Source organism: Leucoraja erinacea, chromosome 4 (genome assembly GCF_028641065.1).
Source record: "Leucoraja erinacea ecotype New England chromosome 4, Leri_hhj_1, whole genome shotgun sequence".
In the NCBI taxonomy this organism is placed as follows: domain Eukaryota; kingdom Metazoa; phylum Chordata; class Chondrichthyes; order Rajiformes; family Rajidae; genus Leucoraja; species Leucoraja erinaceus.
In genome coordinates this window covers 60,913,765-60,933,035 of record NC_073380.1, presented here as the reverse complement: position 1 = coordinate 60,933,035, position 19,271 = coordinate 60,913,765, and the positions used below count along the sequence as shown (strand labels likewise).

General features: G+C 42.6%; 1 protein-coding gene across 4 annotated transcripts in view; it reads right to left on the bottom strand.

Annotated features, from left to right (window-relative positions):
- Window positions 1-891: 891 nt before the first annotated feature.
- Window positions 892-19,271, bottom strand: part of sgk3 (serum/glucocorticoid regulated kinase family member 3) — a 122,192-nt gene continuing 103,812 nt past the window's right edge. For all 4 annotated transcript variants that reach the window (XM_055634404.1, XM_055634406.1, XM_055634403.1 and 1 more), the window contains 4 exons: window positions 9,432-9,527; window positions 7,568-7,723; window positions 2,026-2,115; window positions 892-1,915 (listed from right to left, as the gene is read on the bottom strand). In XM_055634404.1, coding sequence (XP_055490379.1) covers window positions 1,745-1,915; window positions 2,026-2,115; window positions 7,568-7,723; window positions 9,432-9,527 — 513 coding nt within the window. In that variant the 3' untranslated portion in view covers window positions 892-1,744. The remainder of the gene's footprint in view (window positions 1,916-2,025; window positions 2,116-7,567; window positions 7,724-9,431; window positions 9,528-19,271) is intronic.

Here is a 19,271-nt window from a genome sequence, read left to right as displayed (position 1 = left end):
CTTTGCAACACATGAAAATGAGAGGCACTGCACCATCAACTGAATGGAAGTTGTTAAGTTCTCCTGGGTAGTCTTCCTACTTATGAGTACCACTGCTTCTATTTATACCGGCTCCAAGTTACAAAGGTTTTTGGCCAACATTTTTAACAGTGATCCAGTATAGAAAAGGAAAGTATAGAATTATTTTATATAATGGCATAATGTTTAGTCCATATCACGATACATTATTCTGTCCCCAAAAGAATAGGTAGGGGGCACTGTGGGTTTTGTCAGTCATTATTATAGAAGATTACTGGAAGTGGAATTGCACAATATTGTTCTCTGCCAACAAAACGGGTATGCTGGTCTAAAACTCTTCTATCAATCTAGCAAGAAAAATGAATCGATACAATCAATGAATGCACAGGAGTCTTTTAGCCAGGGTAAGGGAATCAACAACCAGAGGACATGTGTTTAAGGTGGGAGTGAGCAAGATTTAATCAGAACCCAAGGGGCTTCACTCAGAGGGTAGTTGGTAACAAGATGCCAGAGGAGGTATTTGAGGTAGGTATTATAATATCATTTAACAAGACATTTGGACAGGTACATAGATAGGAAAGTTTTAGAGGGATATGGGCCAAATGCAAACAATGGGACTAGCTTTAAAGGGGCATCGTGGTCAACATGGACAAATTGGGCTGAAGGGCTTGATTCCCTGCTGTAAGACTATGACATGGAAGAACCATAAATGAAAACTTCAAGGCAGTATGCAAACAGACATATTGTACCAATGGGATAAAAACAAAATATATTAATTTGAGTTTTAAAATAACACTTTCTTTCAAATTATCCTTGAATCATGCCTCTGAAAAAAAAATTCTGTCAATGGTAATGGTAAAAACAGTTAGTGTATCTTTTTAAATACGTGCTATTTAATTGCTTTACTGTATACCACCTCAAGCACACTGCACCATGTTAAATACATTATAAAATAAAAGTATTGTTTCATCTTATTCAGTTATAGATTTTTCTGTTATGTACATTTCCAGTTTTTCAGTAAATCATAAGACATGTTTAATAGCTGGTGGCCAGTGCACATTAAATAACTTGTAAAACATTTTCATGTATCTGACCTGAGTGGCCCATGTTATTCTCTCCATTATTCAAGTAATGCCTACATCACAAATGCAGTTTTAAGCTGAGTGGCAATGCAGGCAGATCTTCTGGTAAAGTGATAAATATGGACCAGAATCTAAACCGTGACAAGTTATTAGCACATAGATGGACATAGGGTGAAAATGTGACTTCAACACATGTAAGTTGCCAAGTTAGACCACAATATATCAGTTCAAAGAGAAGCATTGCACTACATACTAATCCAACCTTAATTACCAACATTGATAAATTGTGCCCATGTTACTTAAAAAAATACAAAGTAGAGCACCTCATCAGTATTTCAGAAACTCTAAAGGAAAACATAATCACAAGCAATTGTTAAAAAGGTATTACTTTGGAATTTTCAGACATGAAAGTGACGAGGCAGTCAAATATTAGATCACTTACAAGTTGCTCAAGGAATGTACAATATATTTTTAGAATTTTAGGGTTCAAGATGCACTAAACTTTACCGAGTCGCTACAAGATTTATTTAAGACATGCAGATGCTTATGGTGTAAAATCAAAAGTCCACGTGTACTTATGAAGGTATTTTCATTTCCTGTTAAGTGTTTTGTTCTCTATAGAAACTAATCAGTGATGATGACACTCATAAGAATGAATCTTCTATAGGTGGGGCATAAGAAAAACCAATAAATGCATCATCAGCTTCTATAACGCTGGCATTAACTACAGAGCGGTCAGGAGAATGACAGACGGAGTGTGGAACTTGTTCTTCTGTGAATTCTGGATCAAAATTTTGCAGGTCTTCAGGACCAACCTGAAATACAAAAGCTAATGTTGTCACATATGCAAAATAACAGTTTACAATATTCAGTTACATTGTATTTGCATTATTTTATAAACCAATTATTTAAAACTGTTACATACCACACTGGGATTAAAAGGTGGAGGAATTTCCTTCCGATCTAGATCTTCCCAGTTAATAACATCAAAAAAAGGATGGCATCTGATTTCAGCCTGTAAAAGTGAAACCCCAAATATGCATCAGCAATTTTAAACACTCACATGAAAAACATTCACTAAACCACTAGAATGATATAAATCCAGTTCCATGGCCAATTGGAGTTTTGAGATCTTAACTCATTTGTCAGCTGGCAAGCAAGCCTGCATGTCTGCAAAATATTTTTGCCAAAGGAAGCTGCACGCCCTGCTCAAAAGGTGCAATCAGAATAGTGTGGATTCAAACATTTCTTCAGGATCCATGGGTGTAGTTGTTCAATACTTTAGTTTAAAGGGTGTGCAGCCTTGCAGAAATAGGCAATTTCCAACTTACACAATAGGTAATTTATGTAAGCTCGCATTTATGGAAGCAGTTCTATACTCAGTCCCTCGTGCAATCAAGGCATATGGAATTTCAAGTTTACATCAGAAACAAGCCGCCTATGCTGGCGGCATATACCCAGAAGGCCACGTGCCGCAGAAAGTGCCCCAATGGCAAGTCGGAACTCGAAGCGACAGTGCTTACCCGCAACACTGCACGCAGCAGAAAAAATGCCCCAGATGCAGCTGGACGCTACTGGGATAGTTAATATTCAATTCAATTCAACTTTATTGTCCTTGCGCAAATACAAGTATAGGTACAACGAAATGCAGTTTAGCGTCTGTTCATAGTCATAGTGCAAGATAGTAGAAGTAAAAATAAAAATACAAAGTTGGCATACAATAAAAGTTAAAAAAAAATATTGGTTAACAATGTGTGGATTATGGATGAATTAAAACTGATACATAGGCAGATAACTGTATACAAGTGGGAGAGTCTAAGGATGGCTAGCATCGGGACTCCGAGTTCAGCAGTGTAATGGTGTTGTTGAAAAAGCTGTTCCTCAGCCTGCTTGTGCGAGACCTGAGGCTCCTGTACCGCCTCCCTGATGGGAGGAGGGCAAACAGTCCATGGTTAGGGTGAGAGGGGTCCTTGATGATTTTCCCAGCCCGTCTCAGACACCGTTTTCGGTGGAGGGCATCCATGGCAGGGAGCGGGGCACCGATGATGTGCTGAGCGGTTTTCACCACCCGTTGCAGTGCCTTCCTGTCAGCTGCGGTGCAGCTGCTGTACCATACCGTGAAGCAGGTGGTCAGGATGCTTTCGATGGTACAGCGATAAACGTTGGACAGGATCTGGGGGGACAGGTGAGCTTTCTTGAGCCTCCTCAGAAAGTAAAGGCACTGCTGCGTCTTTTTGATCAATTTGGTGGTATTGAGGGACCAGGACAGATCCTCTGAGATGCGTACCCCGAGGAATTTGTAGTTGGAGACGCGCTCCACCTCAGTCCCATTTATGTGGATGGGGGTATGTCTGCCCCCTCTGTTCTTCCTGAAGTCAACAATTATTTCTTTCGTCTTGCTTAGAGTTGAGGACGAGGTTATTATTGGCACACCAGGCTGCCAGGTTCTGGACCTCCTCCCTATAGGCTGATTCGTTGTTGTCACTGATCAGTCCTACCACCGTGGTGTCATCGTAATATCTATATTATAACGAGTTACTTCAGTTACTTCAGCTCGTCTATAGTATAACGAGTTACTTCAGCCAAGGGATGGGGATACGATTCCAACTCAAGTAAAATCTAACTTACGCAAGGGTTCATGGAACGTAAGTAACCTTTACGCAAGTTGAGGGTTCCTGTACTTCGATACTGATTTCAGTAGGAGGGTGGGAGCATTTGCCAATTACTATGTTGCCTAAAAAGATCTATTAACCTTTATATTGTGGATTTCCCTTTTTCAATGTTCACTTACTGTCAGGTGTCAGTTCTAGAGAATCTCTGGTATCAACTAGCTGAGAAGTTAATCACAATTAAGAATTGTCAAGGACAGCAATCAAACAAGTAAAATATAAGTTTTAAACTAATATTTTGAAGCATTGTATGGTATGAAATAGGGATTACAACATATACAAAATATTAACACATGCATCCCCTATTTTGAAAGGCACAAAGGTTTGCTGATCAGGAATTATGGTTTGGCATACCACTAAAAACCATACAATGTGTAAACATTTTAGTGCTTTAGAGAAGTTTGCCAAATACCTCAAGTTTTATCAATTCACAAATAGCATCACTTTGAAGGGCGACATGTAGATTTCCATGTGTAACTATGTTTGCATGCCTGGGAAGTTGCTATCAGTCAAACTTTGGCATGACCTGAGAGTTTATAAGTCATTATAACCACAAATTCCAATCTAATGATTTTTGGATGAGATATAAAACTAAAACCAAGACCGTTTTTGCTGTTCTGTTGGTTCAGACTGACATTAAAGATCCCGTGGGTGTATTTAAATAGGGAGTTATTCCAGCATTCTAGCCAAGATTTGCTTTCAAAGACGATTATTGTTCACCACTGGAAGATCAAAATCTTGAAATTCATGGTCAAATATAAAAGGAAAAAAAATTACAGATATGAGCAGCACATTGGCTTACAGCTCCAGAGACCTGTGCTGTGCGTTCTGTGCTACATGTTGGTGGAACCAGTCTGTTGCTGAAGGTACTCCTCAGGTTGACCGTGTGTCATGGAGTGGGTGAACTGCATTGTCCAAGATGCTCTGCAGTTTGAAGAGCATCTTCCCCTCCCAGACTACCTCCCATGAATCCAACTCCATTCCTTGGAGTGCAGGAGGCTGAGGAGTGAACTTAGAGAGATGTACAAAATCATGAGGGGACTAGAGTGGGTGGATGCACAGTCTTTAACCCAGAGTAAGGGAATCAAGAACCAGAGGACATAGGTTTAAGGTGAGAGGAGAAATATTTAATTGGAACCTGAGTGGCAACTTTTCACACAGAGGGTGGTAGGTATATTGACTGAGATACCAGAGGAGTTAGTTAAGGCAGGTAATATAACAACATTTAAAAGACATTTAGGCAGGTACATGGATAGGACAAGTTTAAAAAGATATCTGCTAAAAGTGGGCAGGTGGCATGAGCATAGATGGGACATCTTGATCGGCATGGGCAAGTTGAGCCGAAGAGCCCATTTTCGTGCTGCATGACTATCACAATGACTCTATGGCATGCAAACATTCTCTTCCCAAAGACTGTTCCCTCATCCATTCTTAAACCCCTTTTATAATAGCAATATAGAACTATTTATATTTTCAAATTCCAATAACTTTTTGTAACTTATTGGACGAACTCAAATATGTACCTATATTCCATTATATTCAATAATTTTTTGCCTTGCACAAAAAAACATATCTCCAGTTGAAATGGGGCAATTGGAATAGATGTCTGACATTAAGACAAAATATAATAGAAGTTACATTTTATGAGAAAATAAAGGCAAAATATATTAAAATATTAAACGAGGTGCTGCCAATGGCTATCATCTATCTATTCATCTATCTATTCATAAAACTCTGATCTTGTTATCTTCCGGTTTACACGGTTTTTCTATTTGCGCAAATACAGTACGCGGTAGCGCTACGATGAATCACCATTCTCCTGTGCTGCGAGTGCAACAAGTTTTGTTCCGATCAGTGGCAAAATGTAAAATTAATCGAGGTTTCAAAATCTATAAAACCGTGCATGCGCAGATCGATCTTCTCGCCTGCCAGTCAGTGCCGCGCGGATTAGTCTATTCTCCTGTCACTCCGCGGGACGGTCCGCCCCTTCCTGCGCCATTGCGTCTTTACTGGAACAGAGGCAAGCTCTGGATGGCCGGTGGAGGTCATGAACCGGACACAAGCGGCCCAGACAGGCCTGGCCCGGTGCACAGTCGGAGATGTCGCCAAACGAAAAGCGGAGACTCTAATCCCAGCGGAGGAGAACGACTAGCGACCGCTGTGAGTCCCCATCGCACCGCCAGCTCCAGCCCCTTCCTCTCTGGTCCCTCTCGCTAGCTACTGGCCCCCCTCCCCCTTGATACCCCCTTCTCCCCATGGCTCGTCCCCCATCTCTCCGAGTTCTCTCCCCCCCTTCTCCGAGCTCTCTCCCCCCCCCCCCCACACACCCCCACACCCCCCCGCCCACACATCCCCTCCCCCACACCACACCCCTTCCCCCCCACACACCATCCCCCCCACACCCCGCACAAACCACCACCTTCCCCCACACACCCCCACACACCCCCCCCACCCCACACACCCCCCCCCCACACACACCCCCCCCACCCGCCCCCACAACCCCCCCTCGCACCCCCTCCCTGCCCCCACAACCCTCCCTGCCCCAATCCCCCCCCCCCCCCCCAACAACCCCCCCGCCCCAATACCCCTCCCCCCCACAACCCCCCGCCCACACACACCCCTTCCCCCTACAACCCCCCCCAAAATGCCCCCTACATGCCCCTCCCCCTCGCCTACCCACCTCACACCCCTCATCCCAGCCCCCACACCCCGCGCCCCCTCTACCCCCCCCCCACACACACCCCTCTCCCTGCCCACGCACACCATCCCCCACACACACCCCACTCCTCCCCCCCCCCCAATACACACCTTCCCTCCTGCCACACCCCTCCTCCCCCACACCACCCTTTCCCCCCCCCCCCCTACATCTCCCTGCCCACACACACTCCCCCTCCCCTCCCACCCCCCGCCACCGCCACACCCCCACTTCCCTCCCCTCCCACACATGAAGAGGGGGAGGGTGTGCTGGGGGATGTGGGGAAATGAGCCCACGCAGTTAGGGAATATAGGTGAGTGGTGGAATATTGTGTTGGGGAAAGGGCTACATTGGGGGTTCAGGCCTCCCATGTGACTGGGACCCACTTAGTCTAGTTTAAACCTAAAAGTTCTCAAGGAATAAAAGTTAAAGTAATCCATATTCAGAAAGTGCTTCTTTGAAGAGCCAAGCCACATATTCCATAACAAATAAGAAAAAAATAATAACATCTTTTATTGTCATTGCACATCAGTGCAACGAGATTTAGTATGCAGCTTCCAACCGATGTCAAAAAAATAGGATAAATAAATGTTGACCATATTAGTTCAGAATCATCAAATGAAATCCTAATTAGAGTGTGATAATTAATATCTTTTACCTGATAAATGTCAATTATGACTTTCAAAAATAATATTGCTCAGGACGTGGTTTGAATTGTTGAGTTAACAGACATAGTTTCCAGACATTGATATCTCCAAGAAAATTTCTAAAACAGCTGAGTGAACAGATAACGCATTTAGGTGGAAACTTTAATGGACAAATTATTTCAAAATAGAAGGGGATTCAAAGCATCGGAACAGATAACAGAAATGACAAGCATTATATTTATATAATACTGCACTTCCTCTCTGCTGCAAAATCGATGGTCAAGTCTATCGTAGGGCTTGACCCTAATTGGATTCAATAACGATCACTTATCCAGGCCATTAAAAAGGAAAGTAGAACGTATTGTTTTGTGATACAAAGTTACGAGGTGGGGTTGCATCATGACTCTAAAATTAATAAATAGGACAACATTTTAAGGTTATGAAAGGAAGTCTTACAAAATCTTCTTTCGCTCCTAGTCTTCTTTGGCTTTCTTTTTCAAGTAGTCCTCCCAGGATAGAACATGCTTCATTACTTGTTCCTGGTCTTAGCTGCAATGGCTTGTGAAGGATATATTCATACATCTCTACGGTATCACGACTGTAGAAGGGAGGCTGTAGGAATACAATTAACTCATTTTGCTGAACCGCTTTCATTTTTTGACAACAACTTTTCTTCCGTCGACAGTTGTATATTCTCTGGGTTCTAATCAATACATCTTTTAGGGATCTACCTCTCATTACACAATGGTGACATCATCAAGAGTGATTTACAGATTACATTAAACCTTAATTATTTTCAAAACCATCTCGAGGTGGAGCATGTGTGACAGGTAACAAAAATAAATGTACCTTTTTTATTCCTACTCAATATATAGAGAAGAATAAGGTAAGGATTGAATTAATAATACCAGAATAGATATTTGCTGCAGTTACGGCTTCAAAATGTTGGAAGCCTGGAACTGTTCTGATTGTTCCTCAAGTTCCAACCCACTGGTTCAACATCAATCAGAATTGTATACATTACTTAAACAATGATGAATTGGAGAAGCCATTTGTACTTTAAAAAAAACTTCCAAGAGAATGTGTACGCTCTACCAAGCTACATAGCCCTTTTCAGCCATGCTGACATCTTGGGGGGGGAGGGGAGGGGGGGGGGGGGGGGGGGGGGGTGAGAGAGAATATGGGCTTGCTAAGCATGTATCATGTGTATTCTGTTCAAAACAAAATTCTGTTCAACTTATTTCAACTGAACAAAATTTTGGAGTGCAACGTACACCTGCCATTCTATAACATCTTCAATGCCCAAGGAGACATTTCTATCCCTTTATTGTATTGAAAGCACAGAATATTTCGAATGATTGAATGATTTCCAAACAGAATCTGTTGACCATGGTCAAAATATTGTAGCACGAGTAGGAAGGAACTGCATATGCTGGTTCAAACCAAAGATAGACATAAAAAGCTGGTGTAACTCAGCGGGTCAGGCAGCATCTCTGGAGAAAAAGAACAGGTGACGTTTCGGGCCAAGACCCTTCTTCAGACTGACAGGGGAAAGGGAAACGAGAGACATAGACAGTGATATAGAGAGATAGAACAAATGCATGAAAGATATGCAAAAAAGTAAGGATGACCAGGGAAATGGTCTATAGTTGGCTGTGGGCTAGGTGATAAGGAGTGTACAGACAATGAAACTCATCAAGATGACAATGAAACTAGTACAACAACTAGGGTGAGGGAGGAACAGAGAGAGAGGGGTTGCAAGGGTTACTTGAAGAAAGAGAAACCAATATTCATACCGCTGGGTTGTAAACTGCCCAAGTGAAATACGAGGTGCTGTTCTTCCAATTTGCCTTTGGCCTCACTGACAATGGAGGAGGCCCGGACAGAAGGTCAGTATTAGAACGGGAAGGGGAGTTAAAGTGTTTGGCAACCGGGAGATCACGTTGCCACTTCCAGCATTTTTAACAAATATTGTCATGAACCTTCTTTTGAGTAAATGTTCTCGAGTGGCTTGCAAATTAAATTCAAAAGATTATAAGAGACAATTTGATTAAAGACCAGCTAGGAGTGGCAAGTTTGCAAAACCTCCCAAACTATTTTAACAATATGACAGTTTCAAACTAATATTTCCACTGCTAGGCTGCTTTGTATTGAGAATTGACCTAAATCTTAGCATTGCAAGTTCAGTAGCATTGTACTATATAGCAAAATGTTGGCATGGAGTAAATATAAATAATTCAACTTAATTCCAAGTGGATTCCAATGCAAAATGGTTTAATATAAATACAGTAAATTATAAAGAGATAACTAGAATACGTACCAGACCATATAGCATTTCAAAAAGAACAGAGCCAAGACACCACCAGTCAACAGTATTATCATAAGGTTGCTTTCTGAGCACTTCTGGTGCAAGGTACTGAAACAAAGTAAAACAAACATATTCTGAAATCCAGTCGCGATTTGTTATATTGCATCTTTAGTGTTGATTAATTAATCAGCAATGCTTTTTCTCTGCCTCAGCACTTAATTTGTTTTTGGGATGGATTAAGATTGTGTTCCATCTTTCTGGAAAGAGTAAATGGTGACGTGATTCACTGATCAATAGTTTAAAAAAAATCAAAGTTAACAAGGTACAAAATCTGCCTCAAGCATCCAGACTAAATAGTTAGGTAATAATTAACTGAATGTCAGCATGTCTTCAATGACTCTTACCAATTTTTACAGATGCTCCATGGAAAGCACTCATTCTATTGAGCTTGGTATGACAACTGCACCATCCACGATCTCCTCCAGGAATTGCAAAGTTGGAAACGCAGCCAAGTCCAGCACACAAACTAGCTTCCCACCAGAACCCCCCCCCCCCCACCCCCACCCTCCAAAACACATAAATCAACTCCATCTATACTTCAAATTGCCTGGTGAAAGCAGCTAACATGATAAAGGAACACTCACACACTTGTCATTCTTGTCCCCTCTCCCATTGGCCAGAAGATACAAAAGCTTGAAAGCAGATGCAGAAGAAAGTTTCTTCCCCACTGTTATTAGATTCTTGAATGGACCTCATATACTAGGGATGAATTCCCCAATCTTCCAATGTACCTCGCTGCTGCTCTTGCAAGTTTTTAAAATCTCTGTAACATTATTCAGTACTCTTTTGCACTACCTGATACTCATGTATGATATGATTTGCATGGATAACATGCAAAAACAAACAATTTCACTGTCTTGGTACACTTGACAATAATAAACCAATAATTAGATTGCAAGGCTAATGTTAAAATCGAATTAAACAGATTTATTCAGGGAACAAAATGCATGCTGCAATCATTCATGTGGTCAATGCTTTGAATAAAATAAGTTCATTATTCACTTTTTCTCTTAACTAAATTAACTTTTATCTCAAAATCTATACATTTTAAAGTGCATGTACTTCTCTCATGCATTTGGAAGGATCTTAACTTGAAACAAGAACATTATTCATTTTTCATTAAGTGAAATTTGAGGATCCCAAAAATTCGTTAGAAATTTGATTCCACTCGCACAATGGGATAGATGCCATCTATTTTGTTTAAAATAACAGGTTAAGAGTACAAATTTCACATAGAACAATAAAAGTTAAAACTGATTCCTTCTGCCTGCACATCCATGTTCTTCTATTCTCTGAATGTTCATTTACCTATTTAAAAGCTTCTTAAAAACCATTAATACAGCTGCTTCCACCACCACCCCCGGCAGCGCATTTGAGGCACTCATTATTGCCAACCAATATGCCCCCCATCTAAGTTAGGCCCATTTATCCATGTTTGGACTAAACACACTAAATCTTTTCTAAACATGTACCTGGTGAAATGGTTAGCCTTCTTCAAAGTAATCAAGCATACCTTCAGCACGTCTCATTTAAACTTTCTCCATATGTCCTTAAACTATGCCCTCTAATCTTTGATATTTCCACCCTGAGGAAATGTTCTGACTGTTTACCCTATCTATGTCTCTTATAATTTTATATACTTCTACCCGGTTGCCTCTCAATCTCCGATGCTCCAGAGAAAAAAATCCTAGTTTGTCAAACCTCTCCTTATAGCTAATACCCACGGATCTAGGCAGCATCCTTGTAAACTTCTTGTGAATTCTCTCCAAAGGCTCCACATCCTTCTGTAATATGGTGAACCAAACTACACACAAAAATCCACTTGCAACCTGACCAAAGTTTGAAAGTGGATCCTAAGATCGCTCTAAACATCAATGCTGTTAAGGGTATTGCCATTAATTGTGTTCTTTCCCTTTACATTCGATCTCCCAAAGTGCAATACCTCACATATTAAATCCATCTGCTAGAGCTCCTCTGTATTTGACCTATACCCCGCTTTTACCTTTGACAGCTTTCTTCATTGTCCACAACTCCACCAATTTTTGTGTCATTTGCAAACATACTAATCAACCATCTTTATTTTTGTGTGTATATATATATATATATATATATCTATACACACATACATATACATACACACATACATATATATATACATACATAATATATTTATATTAACAACAACAAAAATGTATTTTACATATTTTACAATCCTTCCAGGAAGTCCTAAAATGTTCATATCGTTGACTGCAAATGCATTATTAAATATGCACATACAAGAGCAATATACTAATTAAAGTATTTTAGATTTGAACAACAGCACAAGTTGATGCACACTGACCAGGACACACTCTACTTCCAAATAATGCTATGGGATCCTTTCTATCCCCAAAAGAAATTAGGTGGGACTTGGTTCAAGGTCTCATCTAAAGTGATAGACAATAGACAATAGGTGCAGGAGTAGGCCATTTGGCCCTTCGAGCCAGCATCGCCATTCAATGTGATCATGGCTAATCATCCCCAATCAGTACCCCGTTCCTGCCTTCTCCCCATATCCCCTGACTCCGCTATTTATAAGAGCCCTATCTAGCTCTCTCTTGAAAGCATCCCGAGAACCTGCCTCCACCACCCTCTGAGGCAGAGAATTCCACCGACTCACCATTCTCTGTGAGAAAAAGTGTTTCCATGTCTCCGTTCTAAATGGCTTACTCCTTATTCTTAAACTGTGGCCCCTGGTTCTGGACTCCCCCAACAACGGGAACATGTTTCCTGCCTCTAGCGTGTCCAAGCCCTTAACAATCATATGTTTCAATGAGATACCCTCTCATCCTTCTAAACGCCAGAGTGTACAAGCCCACCATTCTCTCAGCATATGACAGTCCCGCCATCCTGGGAATTAACCTTGTAAACCTACGCTGCACTCCCTCAATAGCAAGAATGTCCTTCCTCAAATTAGGGGACCAAAACTGTACACAATACTCCAGGTGTGGTCTCACTAGGGCTCTGTACAACTGCAGAAGAACCTCTTTGCTCATATATTCGATTCCTCGTGTTGTAAAGGCTAACATGCCATTCGCTTTCTTCACTGCCTGCTGTACGTGCATGCTTACTTTCATAGACTGATGTCCATGGACCCCCAGATCCCATTGTACTTCCCCTTTTCCCAACTTGGCGCCATTTAGATAATAATCTGCCTTCCTGTTTTTGCTACCAAAGTGGATAACCTCACATTTATCCACATTAAACTTCATCTGCCATGCATCTGCCCACTCCCCCAACCTGTCCAAGTCATCCTGCATTCTTATTACTTCAAATTAAGTGGGCTTGAGGAAGCCGCTGATTGGTCGAACGGACTAGAGGAAGCAGCTGATTGGCTTGTATCCCGGGTAAGGCTTTGTATTGTATCCAGGATAAGGGGGGGAGAATGAGGGCCAGGGCAGTTTACTGTTCTGGATGTCAGATATGGGAGGTCATGGAGTCTGAGTGCCCTCCAGACGTCCACATCTGCGCCAGGTGCGTCGAGATGGGGCTCCTAAGGGACTGTGTTAGGAACCTGGAGCAGCAACTCAATGACCTCTGTCTGGTCAGGGAGAGCGAGGAGGTCATAGAAAGGAGTTACAGGGAGGTGGTCACTCCAAGACCACGGGAGGCAGACAACTGGGTCACAGTTAGGAAGGGCAATGGGCAGAGGCAGGGACTGGTGAGTACCCCGGTGGCTGTACAACTTGGAAATAAGTACTCATGCTTGAGTAAGGGTGGGGGAGACAGCCTACCTGGGGGTAGCGACAGCGGCCAGGCCTCCAGCACAAAGACCAATCCTGTTGCTCAGAAGGGTAAGGAAAAGAAGAGGAGGACAATAGTAATAGGGGACTCTATAGTCAGGGGGTCAGATAGGTGATTCTGTGGATGCAGACAGGAGACCCGGATGGTAGTTTGCCTCCCTGGTGCCAGGGTCAAGGATGTGTCTGAATGTGTCCAAGAAATCCTGAAATGGGAGGGAGAGGAGCCTGAGGTCGTGGTACATATAGGTACCAACGACATAGGTAGAAAAAGAGAAGAGGTCCTGAAAGAAGAATTTAGGGAGTTAGGTAGAGAGTTAAGGAAAAGGACTGTAAAGGTAACAATCTCAGGATTACTGCCTGTGCCACGCGACAGTGAGAGTAGGAATGGAGCGAGGTGGAGGATAAATGCGTGGATGAGGGACTGGTGCAGTGGGTTTGGATTCAAGTTTCTGGATCATTGGGACCTCTTTTGGGGAAGGTGCGACCTGTACAGAAAGGACGGGTTGCACTTGAACTCGAGGGGGACCAATATCCTGGCGGGGAGATTTGCAAAGGCTACTGGGGAAAATTTAAACTAGAACGGTTGGGGGGAGGGACTCAAATTGGGAAAGCTAGCAGTCAGTGTGTGAGGCAGGAGGCAGAGAATGGTAGCACTCTGACCCAAAATGTAGGGGAGAAAGAAGAAAGAAACAATAAACATAGAATAAGAGAGGGTGGGTTTCTTAAATGTGTATATTTTAATGCTAGGAGCATTGTAAGAAAGGTGGATGAACTTAGAGCCTGGATTGACACCTAGAAGTATGGTGTTGTGGCGATCAGTGAAACATGGTTGCAGGAGGGCTGTGATTGGAAACTAAATATTCCAGGATTTCGTTGCTTCAGGTGTGATAGAATTGGAGGGGCAAGAGGTGGAGGTGTTGCATTGGTTGTCAGGGAAGATATTACAGCAGTGCTTTGGCAGGATAGATTAGAGGGCTCGTCTAGGGAGGCTATTTGGGTGGAACTGAGAAATGGGAAAGGGATAGCAACACTTATAGGGGTGTATTATAGACCACCAAATGGGGAGCGAGAATTGGAAGAGCAAATATGTAAGGAGATCGCAGATATTAGTAGTAAGCACAAGGTAGTGATTGTGGGAGATTTCAATTTTCCACACATAGACTGGGAAACACATTCTGTAAATGGGCTGGATGGTTTGGAGTTTGTAAAATGTGTGCAGGATAGTTTTTTGCAGCAATACATAGAGGTACCTACTAGAGAAGGGACGGTGCTGGACCTCCTGTTAGGAAATGAGACGGGTCAGGTGGCAGAGGTATGCGTTGGGGAACAGTTCGGGTCCAGAGATCACAATACCATTAGTTTCAATATAATTATGGAGAGGGTCAGAACTGGACCTAGGGTTGAGATTTTTGATTGGAGAAAGGCTAACTTTGAGGAGATGCGAAAGGATTTAAAAGGAGTAAATTTGGACATTTTGTTTTATGGGAAAGACGTGGAAGAGAAATGGAGGACATTTAAAGGTGAAATTTTAAGAGTACAGAATCTTTATGTTTCTGTTCGGTTGAAAGGAAATAGTAAAAATTGGAAAGAGCCATGGTTTTCAAGGGAAATTGGACACTTGGTTCGGAAAAAGAGAGAGATCTACAATAATTATAGGCAGCATGGAGTAAATGAGGAGCTTGAGGAGTATAAAGAATGTAAAAATAATCTTAAGAAAGAAATTAGAAAAGCTAAAAGAAGATATGAGGTTGCTTTGGCAAGTAAGGTGAAAGTAAATCCAAAGGGTTTCTACAGCTATATTAATAGCAAAAGGATAACCAGGGATAAAATTGGTCCATTAGAGAGTCAGAGTGGACAACTATCTGCAGAGCCAAAAGAGATGGGGGAGATATTGAACAATTTTTTTTCTTCGGTATTCACCAAGGAGACGGATATTAAATTATGTGAGGTAAGGGAAACAAGTAGAGTAGCTATGGAAATTATGAGATTCAAAGAAGAGGAAGTACTGACACTTTTGAGAAATATAAAAGTGGATACGTCTCCAGGTCCGGACTGGATATTCCCTAGGACATTGAGGGAAGTTAGTGTAGAAATAGCAGGGGCTATGACAGAAATATTTCAAATGTCATTAGAAACTGGAATAGTGCCGGAGGATTGGCGTACTGCGCATGTTGTTCCATTGTTTAAAAAGGGTTCTAAGAGTAAACCTAGCAATTATAGACCTGTTAGTTTGATGTCAGTGGTGGGCAAATTAGTGGAAAGGATACTTAGAGATAATATATATATGCATCTGGATAAACATGGTCTGATTAGGAACAGTCAACATGGATTTGTGCCTGGAAGGTCATGTTTGACTAATCTTCTTGAATTTTTTGAAGAGGTTACTTGGGAAATTGATGAGGGTAAAGCAGTGGCTGTTGTATATATGGACTTCAATAAGGCCTTTGACAAGGTTCCTCATGGAAGGTTGATTAAGAAAGTTCAATTGTTGGGTATTAATGGTGGAATGGCAAGATGGATTTAACAGCTGTAGATTTGGGAGGAACAACAGCAGCAGCAGATTAGCAAGAGATACGACTGATTGGCTCTAGCCCAAGTGGGAGGAGAGGGGTGAAAACAGTTGAAAACTGAGGAATTTGCTTTGTAAATTGGTAAATCAGGCAATTTATCAGTCAATTTAAGCAGGACAGCTCTGAGCGAGCGGCCCTGTGAGGGAAGTGCCCTGTGAGTGTGAGTCTTTGGCGAGGAGGCTGAGGAGAGGAGACCACGCAATACGCTTGAGAGGTAGAGACGAAAGAAGGAGATGTCAGGCAAGCTGATTCAGTGCGATGCTTGCAGTATGTGGGAGGTCAAGGACACCGCTGGTGCCTCTGGCTGCTACAAATGCGAAAAATGCATCCAGGTAGAGCTCCTGAAGGGCCGTGTTGGGGAACTGGAGAAGCAAGTGGATGACCTCCGGTTCGTACGAGAAACGGAGTCGTTCCTCGACAAGTCCTACAGTACGATTGTTACACCTAAGGTACTGGAAGAGAGAAGGTGGGAGACAGTGAGAAAGGGAGGGAAGCATGGAATGCCAACGTCCCCGGGTGGTGTACCTCTTGTAAACAGGTTCATCCGCTTAGAAGCTGTTGGGACAGAAGACGTGAGCGGCGGACTGGCTTGCGATGCGAATAGGGCTGTTGAGCCAAAACCAAAAAGGCCTAAGGCAGGCAAGGCCATTGTAGTGGGAGACTCCATCGTGGGAGGTACGGACAGGGGTTTCTGCGGCAACAGACGGGATGCGAGGATGGTGTGCTGCCTTCCTGGTGCCAGGATCCGGGATGTCACGGACAGAGTGCAGAAAATCCTCAAGGGCGAAGGTGAACATCCGGAAGTGGTAGTGCATGTCGGCACAAACGATGTCGGAAAAAAGGGGATGAATATTCTGCAACGTGACTTTAGAGAGCTCGGAAAAATGTTGAAAAGCATGACCTCCAGGGTTGTTATCTCCGGTTTGCTTCTAGTTCCCCGTGCTGGCGAGAGCAGGAACAGGGAGATACGGGACCTGAACGTGTGGCTGAGGAACTGGTGCACGGGGCAGGGATTTAGATTCTTAGATCACTGGGATCTGTTTTGGGGTAAGGGGGAACTGTACAAAAGGGACGGATTGCATCTTAATAGGTGTGGGACCAGCATTCTGGCAGGCAGGTTTGCCACTGCTACACGGGTGGCTTTAAACTGAATAAGGGGGGTGGGGTGTCGAATGGGATAGTGGAGGATGGAGTTAAAGGGAAAGGGTTTCTTAAATGTGTGAGGGTAGAGACCGAGGGGTGTAAAATGAGGGTAGAAGCAATAGGTAGCAAGGTGAAAAGTAAAAGTGGCAGGCAGACAAAACCCGGGCAAAAATCAAAAAGGGCCACTTTTCAACATAATTGTATAAGGGGTAAGAGTGTTGTAAAAACAAGCCTGAAGGTTTGTGTCTCAATGCAAGGAGCATTCGTAATAAGGTGGATGAGTTGAATGTGCAGATAGCTATTAATGACTATGATATAGTTGGGATCACGGAGACATGGCTCCAGGGTGACCAAGGCTGGGAGCTGAACATCCAGGGATATTCAATATTCAGGAGGGATGGAGAGAAAGGAAAACGAGGTGGGGTAGCGTTACTGATTAGAGAGGGAATTAATGCAATGGAAAGGAAGGACATTAGTTTGGAGGATGTGGAATCGGTATGGGTAGAGCTGCGAAACACTAAGGGGCAGAAAACGCTGCTGGGTGTTGTGTACAGGCCACCTAACAGTAGTAGTGAAGTTGGAGATGGTATCAAAAAGGAAATTAGAAATGCGTGCGACAAAGGCAAAATAGTTATAATGGGTGACTTCAATCTACATATAGATTGGGTGAATCAAATTGGCAGGGGTGCTGAGGAAGAGGATTTCTTGGAATGTATGCAGGATAGTTATCTAAATCAACATGTAGAGGAACCAACGAGAGAGCAGGCTATTTTAGACTGGATATTGAGTAATGAGGAAGGGTTAGTTAGCAATCTTGTTGTACGTGCCCCCTTGGGCAAGAGTGACCATAATATGGTTGAGTTCTTCATTAGGATGGAGTGTGACATTGTTAATTCAGAAACAATGGTTCTGAACTTAAAGAAAGGTAACTTTGAGGGTATGAGACGTGAATTGGCCAAGATTGACTGGCAATTAATTCTAAAAGGGTTGACGGTGGATATGCAATGGAAGACATTTAAAGACTGCATGGATGAACTACAAAAATTGTTCATCCCAGTTTGGCAAAAGAATAAATCAGGGAAGGTAGTACATCCATGGATAACAAGGGGAATCAGGGATAGTATCAAAGCGAAGGATGATGCGTACAAATTAGCCAGAAAAAGCAGCATACCGGAGGACTGGGAGAAATTCAAAGACCAGCAGAGGAGGACTAAGGGCTTAATAAGGAAAGGAAAAATAGATTATGAAAGAAAACTGGCAGGGAACATAAAAACTGACTGCAAAAGTTTTTATAGATATGTGAAAGGAAAGAGATTAGTTAAAACAAATGTAGGTTCCTTGCAGTCAGAAACAGGTGAGTTGATCATGGGGAACAAGGATATGGCAGACCAATTGAATAACTACTTTGGTTCCGTCTTCACTAAGGAAGACATAAATAATTTGCCGGAAATAGCAGGGGACCGCGGGTCAAAGGTGTTGGAGGAATTGAGTGAAATCCAGGTTAGCCGAGAAGTGGTGTTGGGTAAATTGAATGGATTAAAGGCCGATAAATCCCCAGGGCCAGATAGGCTGCATCCCAGAGTACGTAAGGAAGTAGCTCCAGAAATAGTGGATGCATTAGTAATAATCTTTCAAAACTCTTTAGATTCTGGAGTAGTTCCTAAAGATTGGCGGGTAGCAAACGTAACCCCACTTTTTAAGAAGGGAGGGAGAGAAAAAATGGGGAATTACAGACCAGTTAGTCTAACATCGGTAGTGGGGAAACTGCTAGAGTCAGTTATTAAAGATGGGATAGCAACACATTTGGAAAGTGGTGAAATCATTGGGCAAAGTCAGCATGGATTTACGAAAGGTAAATCATGTCTGACGAATCTTATAGAATTTTTCGAGGATGTAACAAGTAGCGTGGATAGGGGAGAACCAGTGGATGTGGTGTATCTGGACTTCCAGAAGGCTTTCGACAAGGTCCCACATAAGAGATTAGTATACAAACTTAAAGTACACGGCATTGGGGGTTCAGTATTGATGTGGATAGAGAACTGGCTGGCAAACAGGAAGCAAAGAGTAGGAGTAAACGGGTCCTTTTCACAATGGCGGGCAGTGACTAGTGGGGTACCGCAAGGCTCAGTGCTGGGACCCCAGCTATTTACAATATATATTAATGATCTGGATGAGGGAATTGAAGGCAATATCACCAAGTTTGCGGATGACACTAAGCTGGGGGGCAGTGTTAGCTGTGAGGAGGATGCTAGGAGACTGCAAGGTGACTTGGATAGGCTGGGTGAGTGGGCAAATGT